This window comes from Thamnophis elegans, chromosome 6 (assembly GCF_009769535.1).
Source record: "Thamnophis elegans isolate rThaEle1 chromosome 6, rThaEle1.pri, whole genome shotgun sequence".
NCBI classification, from domain to species: Eukaryota; Metazoa; Chordata; class Lepidosauria; order Squamata; family Colubridae; genus Thamnophis; species Thamnophis elegans.
Genome location: NC_045546.1, coordinates 72,845,202 through 72,864,437, shown reverse-complemented (window position 1 = coordinate 72,864,437; position 19,236 = coordinate 72,845,202). Strand labels below are relative to the sequence as shown.

Sequence of the window (19,236 nt, the reverse complement as noted above, 5' to 3'; positions counted from 1 at the left end):
GGACTACATGAGCCCTAGCAAGATTATTGCTGAAAAGGAAAGCAAAAAAAAGTCTTTTGTTAGGTAACTACAACTGATAATATTCTTACCTTTAGATTTTATTGTAGATATTATTCCTCTTTCATTTTCATCTCTATAAAAAAGGAAAAATATATATGTGCTCATTTACAGGTGGACAGGTCAGATATAACTTAAGAGCAGAATGAATTCTAAGAACAGTGGATTAAAAACTTCAGAATTCAGTTTTCACCAAAGCCAACAATGATATTTATATTTCACTGTTTAAGACTTTCCAGACCATTTTGCCATTTTCTCTCGATTAAGGTTTTTATACGTTTTTGAGTATGTTTATACAGAATATCCAGCATGTAGCAAACCAACATCGTACTTCAGAAAAATAACAGTATGAACAACATTTTTAAACATTAGCAAAGAAACACAGGTTTGTAAATAATTTAATAAAAGTGTGCATTTTTATAGAAAATTACTAGCTTGGACAAAATAAAATTCCATTGAAACTAAGTTTTATCTATAGAATATCCAATGAAAGTCACTATGTATTACAGAAACACCTTCAATTGCGTTGATCACATCAAGCTGTAGAATGTGCTTAGCAAAATGGGAATCACAGAACACTTCATTGTCCTCAACTTTATTTTATTTATTTATTAGTTAAATTTCTAGGCCGCCCAATCCCGGAGGATTCCGGGCGGCTTACAAAGAAAGAAAAAAGAAAAGCAAAATAAAAGAATAATTTAACTTATGTGCTGTATATTTATTATGGGAAATCTACTAATAAAAGTCAAAGAATACATTTTAAAAATGGAACTAAAATTAAATATGAAGGACAGTAAACTAATGACAAGGAGAACTGCCAGCCTTTGAATATACAGTGAAAATATCAAAATGGTGGAGAGCTTCTGCCTTTTGGAACCAATTATTAATATAATGGAACAAGCAGTCAAAAATTTACCAAGTGCAACAACAGCCATGAAGGCCTTGGAAAAATATCTACAATGATAAGATTTCTGCAAGTAATAATAATCTCTGCAAAACTCAATGGAAATGGGAATTGGACTTTAAAGAACCAGAGTAGGAAAAGTATTGATGCTTTTGAATGTTGATTTGAGAGAAAGCTTCTATAAATTTGGTGGACAGCCATGAAAACAAACAAAAGGATAATTGAACAAATCAAATCAGAATTCTCACAAGAGGTATAAATGACCAGGTTCAAATTATCCTACCGTGGATATACTATACCTAACTCTCAGGTGAAAGTCTAATATTGGAAAAGCTATAAGGAGAAGAACAGGGCGAGTACCGTATTTTTCAGAGTATAAGATGCACATTTTTCCCTCAAAAAAGAGGCTGAAAATCGGTGCATCTTATACTCTGAATACAGCATTTTTTTGGCTCCCCAGCCCCCAGGAGCACTCTATAAGCCTCCTAAAGGCTATGCATGGCCTTGTTTTGACAAAAAATAGGCCTGAAAACGGGCCGTTTTTTTGCTTGTTTCTCCACACCCCACCCCCAGGAGCACTCTACAAGGCTCCTAAAGGCTATGCATGGCCTTTTTTCGGAAAAAAAAAACAAACGGGCCTGTTTTCGTGAAAAACAGGCCGTGTTGGGGAGGTCTGCAGAGTGCAAAATTTTTTTTTTTAATTTGCCTCTTCAAAATCTTGGTGTGTCTTATACTCCAAAAAATATGGTAAGTTGAATGGACTCATTTACAGAGCACTGTTGGAAGACCTAAAAGTTCAGGTCAGGGACAGATTAGGGAGGAGGGGCAGGGGGGAATATCTGATTAGGTGTTCAGATGGCAGTAACACTATAATTATGAAAGAGTGTTCAACTGAAATAATGCATTGTTCTTTTTCAAGATTTCCACAGAACTGCTATAAGCGTGTTGAAAGAAATGTCAAATACTTATTGTAAGATGTCTGCATAAATAATGGCTAACATGTGAAGAAATTCATATTGTACAATGGTGCAGCAGCATCTGCATTCATATTTTTAGATTCAGACATTTCTCTTCGGATATAAGAAAAATGTTTATATGCATATATGTATATATATGATGCGGGAATGTAGGAAATAGCATGTATACTAAATGTATACATGTACAAATGTATAAATATACATATGTATCAATTCAATATATTAAAATTATGATCATCAATGATATTTCAGACTATTCTCTTGTCATCTATGATAGGTTTCCAATATCCTTCCATCTGATTGGAGTAAATGCCCACCTCTACTCCATTTATTCATCCCCCCCAGGTCTTCCTTTGCCACTTCTGTATAGCCACAATTGTTATACATTCTGATGCCACAGTTGTAGTAACTTGTTTATGTTAGGAGGAATGATATGGCACAGACAGGTAAGAGTCCGATTCTAGTCACAGACATCCAATTAGAGTTAAACAAATTACTGCAGAAAAATCTTTCATAATTAAAAATTAGCTCTTCAATGTTCTACAATAAACCATTTGTCAGTTTGTTTTATGAGTTTTTAACCTTAAATAGTGTAGGCACAAACTGCATAGCTGAGTTCAAAACTGTTCATTTTCATAGGAAGCTTGATAGATGTCTACGGTACTTTTTCCACAGCTACAAGTAAGCAGCATGCCACAATGCCACATAAACCCATTTTATATACAAGGTTTACGAGTTCTTCATTACTGAAACACAGAATACCTTGTCAATCTTCAAAAGCTGATTTTATCACTTTGTCTTATGGATTTTTACTCAATTTACATAAATCCTAGTTGGAGCAGCTAAACAAATCCAGAAATAAAAAGGGCTTGAATAAGGAATTGATTTCTACTCAAACTACTCAAAAGGAAGAAGTATCTCCCTACCATGCTTTTCAATAAAGAACGTTATTTCATAATGTATTCTATTGTTAAAAATATCTTTCCTTTATGAATTACTCCACTTTTTATAAAATTCTATAGTTGTGCTATGTGAAGAAATACTCATTTTGACAGTTTTGAATCTTCTACTATTAATACACAATCCACAAGCAAAAATACAAAAAGCAGATGCTTATTTACCTTCATGGACCTCATCTACCCCTTTTGCAAGGCCCCAAAGTAAAACAAGCCAACATTTAGATATGGTGGGAGGGGGGAGTGTTTTTGTTTTGGTTAAGTGTGGGGAGAAAAATGAAAATATTACTAATTTTCAAATCTTTGAATGATCTATCAAAACATGCCAGTATGTTTCAATAGGGAAGAAAATGGTAAGTGAGCATCTGTCTATCCTAGATGAGTTCAAATCACCAGGACCAAATGGATTACACCCCAAGATTCTGAAGGAACCGGCAGATGAGATCCCGGATTGTTGTTGGGGGCGATATGCTGACTCTGTAAACCGCTTAGAGAGGGCTGAAAGCCCTATGAAGCGGTATATAAGTCTAACTGCTGTCTCAGAACCACTGAACTATATCTTTCAAAGATCCTGAAGCACCAGGGAACTGCCAGAGGACTGGAAAAGAGCAGTTGTGTAGTTCCCATCTTCAAAAAAGGGGGAAAAAAACCAGACCTGACCTAAATATCAGGAAAGATTCAGGAAAAGATAATCACGCAACGAATCAGAGAACACCTAGAAACAAGCAAAATAATAGCCAAAAGCCAACATGGGTTTGTCAAAAACAGATCATGCAGACTAATCTTATTACATTATTTGACAAAGTAACAAAATTAGTGGACCAGAGGAATATTGTCGATATAATTTACAAAATGTGGGTTAGACAGCATCACCACCAGATGGATTCGTAACTGGCTGACCAACCACACTCAATGTGTAGTCCTCAATGGAACTGTATCTACATGGAGGTAAGCAGTGGGGACCCCAAGGCTCTGTTTTAGGCCCAGTACTCTTCAACATCTTCATCAATGATTTGGACAAGGGGATATATGGGGAACTCATCAAATTTGCAGACGATACCAACCTACCAGGAATAGCCAACATTCCAGAAGATAGGCTTAAGATACAGAAGAATCTTGACAGACTTGAACATTGGGCGTTATCTAACAAAATGAAATTGAATGGTGAAAAAAGTAAGGTTCTATATTTAGGCAAGAAAAAACAAAATGCTCAATAGTAGTAACTGTGAGAGGAATCTTGGAGTCTTAGTGGACAATCATTTAAAGATCAGCCAGTAGTGTGCTTCAGCTGCCAAAAAAGCCAACACAGTTTTGAGCTGCATAAGCAGAAGGATAGAATCAAGATCATGTGAAGTGTTAATACCACTTTATAATGCCTTGGTAAGGCCACACTTGGAATACTGCACCCAGTTTTGGTCGCCACGATGTAAAAAAGATGTTGAGACTAGAGTGCAGAGAAGACAACAAACATGTTTAGGGAATTGGAGGCTAAAACATAAAGAATGGTTGCTGGAACTGGGTATGTCTAGTCTGATGAAAAGAAGGACTAGGGATGACATGATAGCAGTGCTCTAATATCTCAGGGGCTGCCACAAAGAAGAGGAAGTCCTCTTTGTGGCAGTGGGTGGAAACTAATCAAGGAGAGAAGCAACTTAGAAATAAGGAGAAATTTCCTGACAGTTAGAACAATTAATCAATGGAACAACTTGCTTCCAGAAGTTGTAACAACACTGGAAGTTTTTAGAGATTGCACAAGCCTTTGTCTGAAGTCGTGTAGGGTCTCCTGCTTAAGCAGAGGATTGGACTAGAAGACTTCCAAGGTCCCTTCCAATTCTGTTATTCTATTCTATTCTATTCTATTCTATTCTATTCTATTCTATTCTATTCTAATGTTACCATATCTCCTTCAACAATTCTTATATTGACATTTATGCTAAAGAAATTGGAGTATAACACCATCAGAGCATTAGTTTCAGTAAACTTTCCTTTCTTTTAAGAACTTAAGGATCTCAATGATTTCTGCATCCATAAAGCATTTCTCTTTTTATCACCAACTATCTATACTTATAAGTATTTTAATTACTAAGTTTGCACTTTAAAAATCTGACCCTGACATTGCCCCCTTTCTTCTAGTTCAAGAGTTAGTGTACACAACTGAGAAAAATTATATTTAAAGTCCAAGATAATTCATTTATGACCAATCTGAAAGGACTATTTAATGCTTACCTCATTCTCTAATTTGGGACTGATGTTGATGAACAAAGCTATTGTCTTTCTAAAATTAATTTCAAAATTCACTACCTCTCCATATTTTAATATGGCTTCAATGATCAAAGGGAAAAGCTTATTTAGCTTAAGCAGTATTAAGGCAATGTCATCTGCAAAGTCATTCATCTGCTTCCATCTATGAGGCTACTCCTTTTATCAGTGTTTTGAACTGTGCTGTGATATAGTTTCAGTAGACCAGTGCCACAATAATCTTTCGTCACACTTATTCAGAAGGTTTAAAGGAAGAGAAGAATAAGAGCAACAACTGTCTCATTCTTTCATATTGCTAATATGAGGATAGTATAGTTGAGAAACAGGCTGTTTATAAACTACCAGAAATCTAAAATAATGATTCTCAATCAGAAACCAAAACAGTGGGCTTGGGTAATTGAGAAGAATTGAAAAAAAATCAAACATTACTTTAAATATCTGAGCTATGTCTTCCATGAACAGAGAATCCAGAAAAGCCCACCTTGAGCATCTTAAGCAAATGTCATCAAAATCTACAATGGCCATCAAAAGATTCTTCTACTCCCAAGGAGATAAACTGATACCAAGAGCCCTGAAGCTTTTTGAAACTAAAACTCAGCCCAGATTTGAATAGTTGCTAAAACAAATTTCATTTGAAAATAGACTGAGAAATGCCACTTGAATTTAGCAAAGAAACAGTGACCCCTACTGGTCATTGTAGTTATCTGTGAAGATTAAAATGAAGCATTTATCAGAGGCTATATTTGAAATCACCAGTACAAAGAGCTACAAGTGGTAACTAGCAATTAATTCAAGTGAATAAAATATTTAAAGAAAAAGACACTTCTGTTTAAAAAGCCAATTTAAATAGTGAATCAGATAAGAATTTTATGAAACTCAAAAGCATATTGTCCTTAATAGATAACTTGGTAAATAAAAGAATACCGAAAACTTAAGGCATACTTCAGGAAGCTAACTTAAATATTTTGGGTGTTATTTTTTACATTCAGATGTTGCAATAGAAAAGGCCTCTAAGACAAGACATTGCATCTAGCCCAAACCTGCAAGGACAGTCTGCTGCTGACATCCACTGGCTGATTGTATTGCTACAGAGCAGTCAAATGCCACACACATTGCTGCAACCATTAGTTTAATAATTATGCTATAACTACTAAGGATCTGTTACATTTGGATCATTTGTTTCATATCAATATTTTTCCTTTGAATGTAATGTAATAATTAAGTTAGAAAGTTTGTGTCCAAGTTTAAGCGTATTTGTTGTACTAAGCAGTGGAACTCTGGCAAGAAAATTGTTTTCAGCTAGGATACAACAGGGTAATATTTGCTGGAGAAGAGGAAGCTGTGGCATGCACCTCCATACAAAAGGGAACAAGTGGCCTTCAATCGGAGAGCAGCTTTCTATTAAGACTCACTCCTTCGTACATTATGCCTTTCATCCCCACTCAACCACAAAATGATTTTGCTGCTGGACTCACAATGGTGGAAAAGATTTACATTGAAAGAATCTTTAATAATAAACTGTTGCAGGTCTGCCTACTTCCCCCACAATTTATAATACAATAAACATTGGATTCTATTAAGTCTCATGCACTGAAGTTGCGCTGGAAAAAAAGAATATGAAAGCACTCAATTCTTCCCATCTCCAGTGCCATAATAGTGAAATGAGCATGGATAAATGTGCTAAGAGTATCTCTTTGCATCTTTTATAGCTTGTGTGTATTAATCTGTAAAGCTTATTAAGAAAGTCATTGCTATGCAAAGCAGCACCCAATCTCTTTTACTTGCTTTTCAACAGAGTGCAGTGTTTAGCCAATAGGACTTGTCCACTGCCCCTCATTCTGCATTCATAACATGCAACATTTGCACAATGTATCTCTCAAAGACTGCTGAATAAAAGCCTTAATACTCATGTAAACAACTGCAAACCAATTACTTAATGAATCAGGTCCACGCATAATGAGGTGCCAGACAAAGAGCTATAAATGCATTTTTGCGCCCAAGCCCCTGCTTTAACGTAAAATCCCTCAGCTGTAGTTTGGGCTTAACTAGCACATCATAATTATTGTCTGTAGGACATCAGTGGAAGCCATTTTTTTAAAAAATTAGGTCCATCAGGGTATTTCACGAATCGCTCATCAGCTCAGTGACTAAACACTATGGGAGGGTGGGTGGGTGTGAATTAAACGTACACAGCGGTACTAGACTGTTATGTTTATTTTCAAATACTGGTTTTCAAGACCACTTGTAATAGCACGAAGGTGCAAGAAGTAACAATAAGTGGAATCTTTAGACATCAGCCTGCAAGAGATTTCTCTGTATCCATACTGCAAATAAATACATGAGCCTTATCCCTTCTTTCACACTTGATTTGTACTTTATTTGTAACACCTTTATAAGAGAAGCAGCCAATATATTTACCAATTACTTAATCAATGTGGTTTTAAAAGACCTTTCCTTATAGAGAAAATTAAAATGCAAGTGTTTTTAAAAACTAGTTAATTACTAACTCATGTTATACTGTGCAATGAATTTTTCCCTATTAGAATAAGAATGTACCTTGCTTCCTTATGCTAGAGAGCATGCATTATATGAACAGTAATTTAATAAGTATAAGGAAGTGCTTGTTCATATTATAATTCAAAGCATGTTTCCAGAACATTTTTAAAAATGTTGATAGTGTTTACAACATGTTTATTCTTTTTATATAGCAAACAGTATTTGAAGATATTTCTTTGGCTTATTATTCCTTCAAATAGCAATAACTTATGAAATGAAAATATAACCAATATATTTTAACAAATTAATTTCATAAAGTATTATTCTCAAACTTCCTGAAAATCAGATCTGAAAATAATTGCACTGTACAGTGTATAAAGTGCATTGCTATTTATTCTATAGGCTGCTTAATTAATTTTATTCCATGACTATATAGTACCAATTTTACATAATTATAGTTAAAATAAAAAAATGTTATAAATGTTACTAAGTAGGGACAGGCATATTATTGTATAACATAATCAAAAAGATCAGCAAATACAAATGAGACTTTCAAACAGAACAGCACAATCAGGCTATGGGAAGTGTGTTGAAAATTATTATGTAACAATCTAAAGCCAATTTAAAATTCCAGAATTATTTACTATGCTTCATTTACTTATACCTCTTGATTGCTAGCAATTTGAATCATGCTGCTGATAGAAAAAAGTGTAACACAAAATCACCCAAAGAACCCGTGTGTGTGTGTGTGAGGGGGGGAGTAGATAAATTGCATCTCTTTAGAAAAAACAAGGGCATTAATTAAATGCTCTCAATTTGAAATTACAAAACAAAAAACAAAAACCAGATAATCTAGCATTTTAGTGAATATGAAAACAGGAATTGAGCTGAAGTTCATTTACATCTCAACTCTGTCCAGGAGATGACGCACCATTTTATTTCTTGAAGACTTTATGTTTTATGTCTGCCCTTTTCTTGACAACTTCCATTGTCTAGTCTCTAAGTAGTCCTACTGAGAGCAGCTGTACATACTAATCTGTGGTTCACTGAGATGTCAATGGAGTCTTAAAATAACAGCTGCAAAACAATACCTGGCTTTAGTACAAATATTTTCTAAGGTGTTCTTGTCTTTAATGATATTATTTTAGAAACAAGAATCTGAACTGTAGCCCAGAGATCAAAATATTGTTGTCAGGATACCATGAAATTCCCAGAGGCATTTCTTAGAAATAGTTGAAACAATTCACTAATGAAACACTTTAACGATTTTACCTTGACAAAGAGCTTTTCCTCTCCAGAGATGAAAAACTGGGCTCAGAACTGGTTCCATTACTTTTTTCTTCCTTTAAGCCATTGATGTTCAAACCTGAAAGATAAAAACCAAATACTTCATTAGTTGTTGGCTAAAATAAATGAGAAATTATAATCCTGCACTATAACTTCTGGTCTGAAGAACCCATAATAATAGATGTCGTGTAGCAAAAAAAAGTTTAAAAATACATTTAAATTTTACAGCGTGTTATTAATAAACATAGTTCCCTTTAGTACATCTAGGCAATTTAATGATTCCTACAAATAATGTGCCTACATTTTCCACTACTACTGTTTATACTTTATCAGAATACTATATAATGGTAGAAAGTAAGGCAGAAGTTTTAATAGTGTTTTTACAAGAGCTTATTTTCTTGTTAACAAAGTATTATAACATTTGTGTTTTCTTTAAAATAATGATTTTTCATCCTTAAGTTTTCCTAGAATTTATTCTTTATATTAATGTTTGAGACTTATTTTCAGATGCAGAAATGGTCTTAAATCTGGATTGATAGACATTTGTGGTAATTTAATACCCAGCATTGGTTAGGCTGTAATAAACAAATTTGCACATAATAGTAGAAAACAAATCACAAATATTAAATAAACAGGAACCTAAATACAGAACTTAGTGTTATAATGTATGTCTTCTAAATAGTGGACATAATATTGTAATTTGGTTTAACATTATATATTGTCAGGTCCTTATATATTATATCATATACAGTCAGCGAGAAGACACATAAAGATTGGAAAACCAAAGAAGTTATCAATCAAATACCATTCATAGCACTATGTATTATTACTATAATTAGTAATTAATTAAATTAATACTATAATTATACTATATAGCAATATTATATATGAAACCAGAAGTTAAAAATTTCAAAATAGTTATATTCTATATAATTATATAATTATATTTGTTGGAGTTTTCCTAGCTTTTATAATTTGCCAGAATAATACAAGTAGCACTGGTATTTCTTTTAAATCATCTACCCACTGAGGCAGCTGCCAGCATAGTTTTCTCTCCATTTGCAAACCCTGCAATATGACAGATTTGCTATCTAGTACTGAATTGCCAAATATACTGAACCAGATCTCAAAATATGTGAAAGTCAAAATGGAATTTCTTCAATGTGGTTCCCCCTCACCCCGCCGTGAGTTTTAGTTGCTTAACATACATGAATTCTTTGTGTAGTTTCTTTAATACACTCCAGAGTGGTCCCGAAGTTTTGTTGAGCATATGTGTTGGATGTGACAGTTTTAAGTCTCAAATTAGTTTTATGATTAATACTAATTATGATCCTAATACTAACTGTATGTCCTCATTTTATTGAATAAGGTACCCTTTTGTCTAATTCTCTCGCTATACATTAAAATTTATAATTTTTTGATTGCCACAGCAGAAGATATATATATATATATATATATATATATATATATATATATATATATATATATATATATATATATATATATATATATATATATATATATATAGTTAAACAATCCAATTTCTGTCCATCCCAGATGTATTAGAATAACTTTCTAATTATCCAAAGTTTCACTGAAACATATTGTAAAAATTCTTTCCTTTTACTATATTACATGTAGTTAGTAGCACAGTTAGTTTTAAAAAGTCATTAAAATTAAATAAAACTAAATGAAATTTTATTTTAAACAGTAAATATTTATCAAATTTTTGCTTGTGCCAAAAGGGTGAGTCAAGAAAGGAAAACTAATAATTTAAAAGTTGATGAGTGAAAATGGGGGGAGCTCATTGAATAAATGATCCTTTATTATATTTCTTAAACTTTTCACAATGTAAGCATTTAAGCTAAGATTCAAATCAGATCCTAGCTTTAAGGCATTTTGTAAAGCTGAAGGTGCTTAGATAACCAGAAAATTGAATATTCAGAGGAAAGAAAATAGAAAGAATTTACAAAAATATCTCCTCCTCTGATCTACAGGAAAAATGACTTCTCATAAGTTTGTCACTAAAATCAGCCATTGCTTCCATGTCTCCAGGCAGATAGACCTTGCAATTAAAATTAGAGGTTAGCACAAATGCCTTTTTGAAATTCTTATGGGCAAAGATATTGGGTGACATACTTATATGGCAGGGAGTTGGATAATTTCTCTGAACTTCTCATTGAATATATACCTCTCCAACAATTTCTTGGGGGAAAGATTCTACCATGATAACGATAGTAGCAATACTACTTAAAAATATTACCTCCATACTATTACTATCCTGAAATATAGAAAGCGAGGAAGGTGCGAAATGCTTAAAAAGATGGTTATATAATAAAGGATACGGGAATTGCACCCACCCATCTTTTAACAAATTCCGACCATGAGCAAATTCTCTTTCATAAAATAAAATGAGAATAGTAACAAATGCAAAGGATTTTTTTTTTCTGGTAGGCAATAATTATTAGGACTACACAGCACTTCAGGTTCATAAACAAAAATATGCTTGGAGCCTGTAACATCTGTATGCAATTTAAAACCAAACCAAAACAAAACAAATCAATTAAAAAAAAGATGAATTTAAGAAATTTAAAAAGTTCTAATCCAATCAATTTGATTTGATTTGAACTTCTTTAATTCATTTTTTTCAAGATGAAACCCTCCAAACAACATAGAATTTAATGGGTGAAAGACATTAATTACTGTATATAGAATGTGCTCTAAATTTTTCTCTGGTATGCTTTCTGAGATGGAATTAACTATGAGGAGAGTTTAGAATGAGTTATGATGTACAAGACTCCTATCCAGTTGAATAGTTTTCAAGATTACCTATTAAGTAACATACATTTTTCCATGGGTAAAGTTAAAAACCAACATATTAAGATACTGTGTTAAATATATGATTCTAAGTCATATATTTCATATAGAAGAACAGTTTCTAGAACATGGAATTGCCAAGAATCAGACACAACTGAATGGATAATATCATCATCAGAACACGGAGACAGAACATACAAGGGATAAAAATCTCCATTAGAAATGAAAGCAAACAATAAATAGTTTTATAAAAAAACAATAATGCCACAATTCAGCCACAAAACATTGACTATTACCAATTTTTAGAAAAAACAGCCAATTAGTAGTATTGAGAATAATAATTTGGATTAAATATTGATTCACACTTAATAACTATTTTCTTAGATAAGAGTCTGTCCACTATTTTTCTAGCGTACAGATAACTGTGTCAAAAATGTTACTGGGAGATTGAAAGAAGAGCTTCGAAACTATCTAAGCATGACTTTCAAATGGATATTTACTGTGGCTATAACTGCAGTTTAAAAATCCCAGCCCTTCCATGGTTGTATAACCTTATTCTCCTTATATCTCTACTGTTTTTCTGCTAAATGGATTTAACATTTCTAATATATGAGGCTGGTAAAATATGCACTTAATTTTTCAAAGATGGCATAATTTTAGGCCTATGCAAAGTGAGGCATACAAAAGAGGTCATATAGTACTTATTGAGAACTCCTTAAAATATTTTTTTCCTAATATGACATGGTTCCGTTCCACAATTCAAAACTGAACCAGGAAAACATCTACTTTGTTTTTAAAAAATGCAAATGGATGCTAAATGAACACTAGCATCTGCTCAGTAGCACCGGTTTTTTCCCCCCCTTCAATACTCTACATAGGCCAAACAGTAAAGAATTTGCTGTCAATTTTATTGGTAACCTGAGGGCAGCTTTATAAAACTACTACTTTAATCCAGCAGCTTTTTGGCTAAAATCAAGTACCTTTAGAGAGACAATAAAAGGTCTCTGACTAAATCAGACAAGTAAATAAATTAAGCAACTAAATAACCTTAAGTTAAATAAATAACTTAAGGTTATTTAGTTGCCAGTGAAGACTGTAGGATCACACATGAAAAGCATGGCTACCTCAAATTTTCTGATGATTTATAAAGGAAAAAAGCTTACACACACAAGCAACACACACACAGATGTTAAAAGTTTATGCATTAAAACACTAATAAAATTTTTCTTTTTATATTCTCTGGTAAAGTGGATATAGAACTGCAGCCTAAATTATTCATAATTATTTATATTACCCATTCATAAATCAATCATTTTGGAAAGACTATAGTATTTTTGCCACACTTCTTAATTTTAATACATCTACTCTATTTTATTCAGTCAATTTATTTCTAATGTTAATGTATCTTCACCTGTATTTGAAAAATGTTTTGAATATTTCTCAGAGGAAAGAAATGAAAAAATAGTCATATCCCTAGGTCTGCCAAACTTATATTTCATTTCAACTGAACAATTTATACTGAAATAAGATTCAGTTCAAAATGTATCTAGAATCATATAATTAAAAGACCAGAAGATAAATTTCAACCTCACTGAACAAGAATTTCACTCCGCTATCACATATTTTATAAATCTTAGTTAAGAAAGCATTTTACAACATGCTATACATTTCTCATTTATTTATGACTTGCTCACTACACTAAAGAAAAAACTGATATTATATGTATGTTATACATTTCTCTGCCAAACTTTGCAATACATTTGATATATCAACTTAATTAACTGATTAATATATATATATATATATTAAATAAATAAAGGGAGACTACTATAGATCTATTTCAAGCTATTTAGCTCTCATCAGTTAGCCATACCCTTACTGGGAATCGATCGTAAGAGTATGGCTAGCTGATGAGAGCTAAATAGCTTGAAATAGATGTATACTAGTCTCCCTTTATTTATTTATCAGCACAAATATAACAAATGTAACAAAAAGGCAACAGTAAAAAATATTGGGTTTCTGTCTGGATGGTCTCTTGTGACGAGCCGAAGGACAGAGAATGGAAGTAGTGATCTTCCGCCCATATTTGGGCATACTAGGGGTTGTGACTTTAAAAATATATATATAACGGATAAGAGCCTGTGGCCTAATGGCTAAGATGTCTGCCTAGTATGTAATATAGCCCAGGTTCAAATCCCAGTAAGGGTATGGCTAGCTGATGAGAGCTAAATACCTTGAAATAGATCTATACTAGTCTCCCTTTATTTATTTATCAGCACAAATACAACAACAACACACACACAAACATACATACATACATACATACATACATACATACATACATACATACATATATATATATATATATATATATATATATATATATATATATAAAATGACATAACATCATTAAATAAAAAGTAGATACCTAATTAGATATCATAAGCATTTGATGTTAGGCTGGTTTAGGTATTCTACTGGTAAAAATCAGCTTTTCTATATTTTGAACATACAGTATTTGAACTTTTAAAAAACCTCAGTGCTGTGCATAAGTGTATTTTAAGTTATTATTAGTTTGGAGTAAGCATCAGTTTAAGAAAAAACTAGCAGTGAATTATTTTTAATATAAAAACTCTGAAGGAAATGCTCCTGGAATTATTCATTCAGATATATTAACAATGCATATTGATGATTCAATAGTGGGTTCTCTTTTACAAGAAACTGAAGTTGTTGTTATTGCTCATTAGATTTCTCTGTCAGCTTTTCTCCTGGAACTCAAGATGGCATACTTCTAAATTACCTAGGTTAGACTGAGACATAGCGACTGGGCTAAAGTCCTTTTGAGTTTTTCTGTTGAGGATGAATTTAGATTGTGGGAAGTTTGAAGATGTGTGGATTTCAAGTCCCAGAACTCCCCAAGTAGCATGCTAGCTAGAGAATTCTGATAGTTGAAGTCTACAAATCTTCAAATTGCCAAGATTGAGAAACACTGCTTTAAATCATTAAAGCTATAGCAGTGTACCTCAATGGCTCCAATGGTAAAGTTTTCCTACAGGCTGAATGGACCTTCTGATATGTATTCCAGATGCACTGATTAATATTTTGCTCCATTGCATCTTTTATAAGATGGTAATCAATAATTGTATATTATTGAAATGTCCATGATAACTGTTTCAGTGGGTTGTTTTACTGATATCTACCCATATGGATAACTAAAATTTAAAAAAAGACAGGGACATAGATATGATTTTGCACAACAAAAACTTCACTACAGTACAGAGGCATCTGAAAAAGTTTGTCAAAATTATGAAAACAGCATTGTGCCATTGTGATGCAACATCTGCCCATAAGATCACAAAACTTTTACAAGATAGGCAAAGCTTGAGGTTATCATGGTGTGAACTGCTTCATTCTTACCTTCTTTTTCCAGCTTCATATCTGAGGGTATGTTTGGAGTTCAACTCCAGCATAAATTAAAGTTTAGTTGTATTGCCTAAGAATTCTGGGAACTGACATGTGGAAAGGAGACTGAGAAAATGAAAGATAAATCATTGTGGGGCTATTTTCTATGTTACAAAAATACATTTGTCTGCTAGAACATGGTATTTTGCGTTTACTCAAGAGTTCTTAGAGGGAAAGAACAGAAAAAAGTAGAACAAAGAAATTATAAAGATGGGACTGGATTATGAAGAAAGAAAATAGTGAATACTATTAATTTCATTTTAATCAATGTTTTTGTTTTAAATTTAATTTTGACATCCAATCAATGAGCAAATAAGTCAATTCCACAAATTTCTTCATATTCTTTAGCAGGTACTTGTTTTTCCCTTTATCATTCTAATCGAAATGCTTATAATACACTGATCAATGATAGGAATCTTACATTTTTCTTTAAATATTGTCTTATTTTATTAGTTTTCTAATTAGCACTAGCACAACTCAAATTGCATTATCTCTCCCTTCACCATTAAAGTTGTTGCTATTTTATACGTTTTTCCTCTTTGACAGTCATTTACAGCTTTTTATATTTCATTATTCAAAAATATTCATTTTATCATTATACTGATCTTAGATTTTTAACTGCATATTCTCTATAACAAACCTTTGCACTTATTCTATTTAATTTTTTTGCTTTAGCCAGCACATAACTATTTCACAATCTGTAATGCCCTGGCTGACTAAATTTCACTTCTCCATCTTTTGTTTCCTATTACATTCATGATTGTTATCAAGGAAGATCCTTCAAGCTGCATTCATTCTGCTTGAAGCCAAAGGCACTGGCAATAAAAAAAATTTTTTTTTTGCAAAACTATTCAATCCATGTTTTCGCAGGATTCCAGTCTGCTCCGCTAGTGCATCCCAATCACTCATTAGTAGTATACAAAAGTATGGTCTTTCTAATACTCTTGAATCTGCCAATTCATCCAAAGTAGTGTCAGCACTTCCAGATAGACTAGATTAGAAAACAGATTTCTACAGGAAGACTACTACAGGTAGTCTTCAACTTACAACCACAATAGAGCCCAAAATTTATGTTGCTAAGTGAGAAATTTGTTAAGTGAGCTTTGTCCCATTTTACAACTTTTCTTGCCACATTTGTTAAGTGAATAAATGCAGTATATCAAGGCTGTTAAATGAATCTGGTTTCCCCATTAACTTTGCTTGTCAGAAGGTTGCAAAAAGGGATCACATGACCATGGAACACTGCAACCATCATAAATGTGAGTCAATTGTCAAGCATCCGAATGTAAATTATGTGACCATGGGGATGCTGCAACGGTCATAAGTGTGAAAAATAGTCATCAGTCACTTTTTTCACTGCCATTGTAACTTCTAATGGTCACTAAGTGAACTGTTGTAAGTCAAGGACTACCTGTACATTTTACTGAGAGGGGCTACATATTGCTATTTCAATAAAGTGTAGTTCTAGTCTTTCTGTGGAATTTGTTTTCTGATCTGATCTACCTTATCTAAATGTAAACTTTTTTCCCAAAATGATAAGATATGATTGTCAGACGCTAGGTGGTGCTACAGTTGAAGTAGATGCAAAGAATTTTACCTTCACAATGATATAAAGAAATTGTCTGCATTACTCGCTCAAAATTTAGACATGGCTACCACAAACACAGTAATTGTTTCCTTTGAGCATCCAATATTCCTTGAAATCCTGAAGGCTTCTTTTACAGTACAGTATTACCTTTTCCAAAGAGTGAACAAGCAGCAGAAATTCTTCTGCTAACAATAATTTAACATTCTTACTTTTAATTATGAATGCATGTTAGAGTAAGAACTTTGCTTATCATGCACTGAAAACAGTGAAAATAATCAGTTCTAGTACTGCCACTGCTTAACCATAATAATTTCAAACATTGTAGGAAGGGGAAATTCAATTAAGTGATTAAGTGACCAAACATATTAATTGATAGAGCAGTACAAGTACTTAGCTATCAGTTCTTCCAAATAATTTATACGGCAGTAATTGACATTTAAGAGACAACATATGTCGCAGTGGTTAAATGCAGCACTGCAGGCTACTGCTAGATCAGCAGGTCAGCGGTTCAAATCTCACCGGCTCAGGGTTGACTCAGCCTTCCATCCTTCCGAGGTGGGTAAAATGAGGACCCAGATTGTTGGGGGCAATATGCTGACTCTCTGTAAACCGCTTAGAGAGGCCTGAAAGGCCTATGAAGCGGTATATAAGTCTACTGCTATTGCTATTGCTATATGTCCTTTTGTGTAGAAATAATCAAATCAAAGAGGTGCACATTCCGTTTATTTCTTACATGAAAATATTTTTTAAAACTATTGTTACTATTGTTATATACTATAGGCATGAGAAGTTTCATCATCCAACTTCTTTGATTATTCCTGATTGAAAAGCCTGATTAAAATTTATGAGATTGCTATGTCAGATCTATAAAAAGATATAAGTATGCTTGCTTTCTCTTAAACACATAGCATACACACAAAGGTTTTATACACATTTCTTCCACACATCATGTGTAGGAAACATTATCACTGCTCCAAGTTCTTTTTGAACGTGCAAGTTTCTTTATGTTTATCAAAAAATATAGATACTCCAGTTTATAAAAATTAACTTCAAGCTGTGAAATAAAATTATTAAAAAATGACTACACTTACATGTTAATGTTAGCATATTCAGTCTTTTTAAAAACTACAGTAAAAATCAAAATATCAATAGCCGAAAGAATAACAACATATTCAATTTGAGTACATAATTCTGTTCTCAATTTTCTCTCTTAAATCCCTTCAAAAGGCCATTTTCACTTGAAACTTAAATTAGTTTTTCACGTTTAGCAAGTGTATTTCAAAAATTTGAACCTATATTTTAAAATGCCTTTCAAATCATTTGTATTCAGCTCTGAACACAAAAATACTGTCCTCAAGAGTTATTTTAAGTAATATCACTGCTAAACTACATTACAGTATAGTAGTTTTTCCAATTTTTGTAGCAATCTACACAAACACAACTGACCTGAGTTGCTAGTTTTCCATAACGCACAACTGAATTATCTGTACATTGGGAGACACTGTAGCTAGAATGGAATGGGACCCAAAATGATACAAACTGGGACTCAGAGCATGTATACAGAGGATAAAGATACATCAGCCACAAACCAAATCAAAGCAATTGGTTTTACATTTTTTAAATGCAGACTGAGACCAAGAACATTCACCAAGTAATAATAAGTAGCATATCAAGTCAACAAGCCAAGCAAAACCTTTAAAAATCAAACCGCAGCACAGTGATGTACCTTCTAGGCAATGGCATAAAAGCTGTTGGTTGTCACTTTTCTCTCAATCCTCTCTGAGTTGTGTCATTTGCTAACCAAAGCAACCATGCCCCATGTTTGTTATTATGACCTCAGAGCCAGCACATCTTGTACAACCTAGGTGGGTCAGTGATTGGGCCCTGACATCATCATCCTTGGCATTGTGCAAGTGGGGACCATGGTGCAGAGTTGTAAAGGTTCACTCAACTGCTTTTCTTTCCTTAGCAGCTACACTTATTATCTTTGGAATATGATACATTCATTCTCAGTTGACAATGACCAACTGAGTTGTCATGCCTGAGAAAGTTGCTTTCAATTATGTTTTTGCATAAATTTAAATGTAGAGAGTGATCTCTCTGTAGTTGCCACTGTTACAGGTGTGGTTAGAAAAAGTAGGCAGGCAGCACAAACTTCAATGAAATTTGAAGAAATAGCATGTTTTTCTATTCTATTTTGTTCATGCATTACCCACACCCAGTCAGTAGAACCATCTGACTGTTCTGATCTTTCTTGACAATATCTTCCATAATCAGAGGAAAAACTAGAACTTTCATGACATTTTATAGACATGTTTTTAATTGCATCTTGACAGAATTAGAAAGAAAGCTAAGTTCACGCTATGTCGGATACTTGATTGTTCCATATTTCATTTTTAAGAGCCCTGGTGGCGCAGTGGTTAGAGTGCAGTA

General features: G+C 33.1%; 1 protein-coding gene across 1 annotated transcript in view; it reads right to left on the bottom strand.

The window, feature by feature from the left end:
- KIZ (kizuna centrosomal protein) overlaps positions 1–19,236 on the bottom strand; it is a 72,737-nt gene that overhangs the window by 3,212 nt on the left and 50,289 nt on the right. Inside the window, exons 11-12 of the mRNA XM_032220150.1 lie at positions 8,922–9,015; positions 90–133 (exon numbers count right to left, since the gene is read on the bottom strand). Coding sequence (XP_032076041.1) covers positions 90–133; positions 8,922–9,015 — 138 coding nt within the window. The remainder of the gene's footprint in view (positions 1–89; positions 134–8,921; positions 9,016–19,236) is intronic.